Source organism: Maylandia zebra, linkage group LG9 (genome assembly GCF_041146795.1).
Source record: "Maylandia zebra isolate NMK-2024a linkage group LG9, Mzebra_GT3a, whole genome shotgun sequence".
NCBI classification, from domain to species: domain Eukaryota; kingdom Metazoa; phylum Chordata; class Actinopteri; order Cichliformes; family Cichlidae; genus Maylandia; species Maylandia zebra.
The window spans coordinates 30194199-30196929 of record NC_135175.1 but is presented as its reverse complement, the minus strand read 5'-3'; the positions used below and the strand labels follow the sequence as shown (position 1 = coordinate 30196929).

The following is a 2731-nucleotide window of genomic DNA, read 5'->3' as shown; positions in this document are numbered from 1 at the left end:
GTGTGGGCTAGCCTGTCAGCATCTGAGAGCTTAGATTATGGTGTGGTTAAGGCTGCCGTATTGCGTGCTTTTGAGTTGGTGCCTGAAGCGTACCGTCAGAAGTTTCGGCAGTGTGTGAGGGGGGGGGGATCAGACTTATGTGGAGTTTGCGCGCGAGAAGGGTTTGCTCTTTGATCGGTGGTGCCAGGCTAGTGAGGTTAAGGAGTTTGCACAGTTGAAGGAGTTGATGTTATTGGAGGATTTCAAGGGGTGTCTGCCGGAGCGGGTGGTTGTTTATTTGAACGAGCAGAAGGTCGTTTCCCTCGCGAAAGCGGCGGTTCTGGCAGATGAGTTTGCTTTGACGCACAAGAGGGGTTTTTCCCCTCCGTTACGTCGGGGTTCTAGAGTTTTGCCGGAGGTGGGGGGGGGGGGGGGGGGGGCGTTCTCCCCCGCTCTCGCGGCGTAGCCCTACGGTGGCCGCTGGGGACCGCCGATGTTTTTTTTGTCATGAGCTCGGTCATCTCATTGCTTCTTGTCCCGTGCTGAGGGCGAGGGAGGGGGCGCGGGCCGACATTTCGGGGGGGGCCGTGCAGTGTTGCTCCGCGGTAACCCGCCCTAGCTTAATGCCGGTTGGCGTCGTTCCGCGGGGGATAGATGAGGTGTTTCGACCGTTTGTTTCGACGGGGTTTTTATCGTTGTCTGGTGATGCGGGGGACCGGGTTCCGATCACCATCTTGAGGGATACAGGGGCGAAGCATTCGGTGGCGCGGCATGGAGTCGTGCCTTTCTCTCAGCAGTCGTACTGTGGTTCTGATTTGCTGGTGTGGGGTATCAAGGTGAGTCTTTTACGCATGCCTCTCCATACGGTTACTTTGACCTCGTCCTTCGTATCGGGCGCTGTGCGGGTGGGGGTTCGAGATCAGCTGCCAATTGAAGGCATTGATCTTGTTTTGGGAAATGACTTGGCCGGGGGAAAAGTGTTTCCGGCTATGCCGGAAGTTATTGAGTGTCCTACTTCGGATCGGTTATGCCAATTCCCGTCGGAGCTGGGTGACCCCACAGTTTATCCGGCATGTGTGGTTACTCGTGCTCAAGCTCGTCGCTTGGGTGGTGAGGTGGAGATATCCGAAATGTTTCCGGACGGCTCTGAGCCGCATGATAGTTCTGTTCCGGGGGTAGATGGTGGGACGGCGAAGGTTTTTAGTATGGTGTCGGAGAAGGAGGCAGCAGGTATCCGCAGGTTTGTGTGTGGTCAACTCCGTGACGAGGCAGACCTGAGCACGCTGACCTTGGGAATTTTAAAAAAGAGATATCAGACACACAACAAATGTGACTCATTAAGGCCAGAAGTAAAAACTTTCATGAAACAGGTGGTGCAAGAGGAACTGATGAAAATGCAGGATAATGATGAAAGTGAAAGTGACTCAGAGACTAAGAAGCTCCAGAACAAAAGGAAAAGAGAAAATGGAAATGACGAGGTCATGAGTGAGAGTGAAGATGAATCCTGGGCAAAGAAATCACAAAATAATCATTCAAGCTCATCATCAGAATCTGAGGTTCAAGAGGACAACAAAACAGAAAGTAAAGAAAGCAGCAATGATGAAGAAAATGCCAAATCTCAAGCTGATGGTGAAGAGCCAGAGGTGAAAAAATCACAACAAAAGAGAAATGAAAATCGTCAAATTGACAGTGACGAGTCTTCTGATGAGGAACTCAGTGAGGAAAGCAACTGCAGTGACAGTCCAAAGAAAATGGTGAGAATGAACGTCGAGACAGTAACCAGCAGTAAAGATGAAGGAAGGAGAACACCACTGAGTGATGCAGGAAACGAATCAGATGGAGACTGCAAGTCAGAAACGAGTGACAAAATTAGGAGCGACGAGTCTTCTGACAGTGAAAAAGAGGATACAAAAGTGGAAGAGAAAACCAGTGACCCAGACTCAGTTTCATCACTACCTTCTTTGGAAGATGAAAAAGAAAATAAGACTGATAAAACAAATGATAAAAAGATGAAGAAGAGTGTGAAGAAAGATGAGAGCACCAGAAAACCAAAGTCTGATGACAAATCGGTGGCGAGGCTTGAACGTTATATTGCCCTCTGCGGCGTGAGGAGAAATTACAAGAAGCTGCTGGAGGACTGCCGCTCCCAGGTGGCTGTTCTGAAGAAGGAGCTTGAAGAGCTTGGTGTACATGGTCAGCCAACTATTCAGAAATGGAAAAAGGTCAGAATGAAGAGAGAGCAAGCTCAAGAACTGGCTGCTCTTGATGTCAACAACATCATTACCACACAAGGTCGACCTACACGCAGGGGTGCCTCAGCAAGTCAGAAACAACAGGACTGTCCGTCCTCTGAATATCAGCGCACTCTAAACTCGGAATCAGACAGTGATCGGGAAAACAATACCCACAGAGGTCGCAGGAAAATGTCCGAATGGGCCAACCTGCAGGGGATCATCAGTGATGACACAGACAGTGACTGATGAGTCTGGTTTCCCCCTAGGAAGTGTTCGATTTGTTTGTTTGTTTTAATGTTTTTGATACTAGGTCTAGCATCTCTCTAATGAGATGCTTGATTTTAGGTGGGGGGGTGTTATGACCCAGGGTCATTATTTGCGGTACGGTGTTGTTATTGTTTGTATTTGTATTCAGTGTTGCTTGTTTCCAGGTGGAGGCCACCCATTGGTGGAGGAAGGAAAGAGGCCAGCTACAAAAGGGGTTGGACTGGGTCGGCGAGCAGACTTCCTGGTTTCCC

The 2731-nt window shown here is 49.7% G+C and overlaps 1 protein-coding gene across 1 annotated transcript; it reads left to right on the top strand.

Annotated features, from left to right (window-relative positions):
• Window positions 1-1158: 1158 nt before the first annotated feature.
• On the top strand, window positions 1159-2474 carry LOC143420334 (uncharacterized). The gene has a single exon (XM_076888314.1). It carries the CDS (start codon window positions 1185-1187, stop codon window positions 2457-2459), a length of 1275 nt encoding a protein of 424 aa, XP_076744429.1. The 5' UTR covers window positions 1159-1184; the 3' UTR covers window positions 2460-2474.
• The last annotated feature ends 257 nt before the right edge of the window (window positions 2475-2731 follow it).

Coding starts and splice junctions, on each gene's coding strand:
- LOC143420334 (XM_076888314.1), top strand. CDS start 1,185: ATGGTGTCGGAGAAGGAGGCAGCAGGTATCCGCAGGTTTGTGTGTGGT.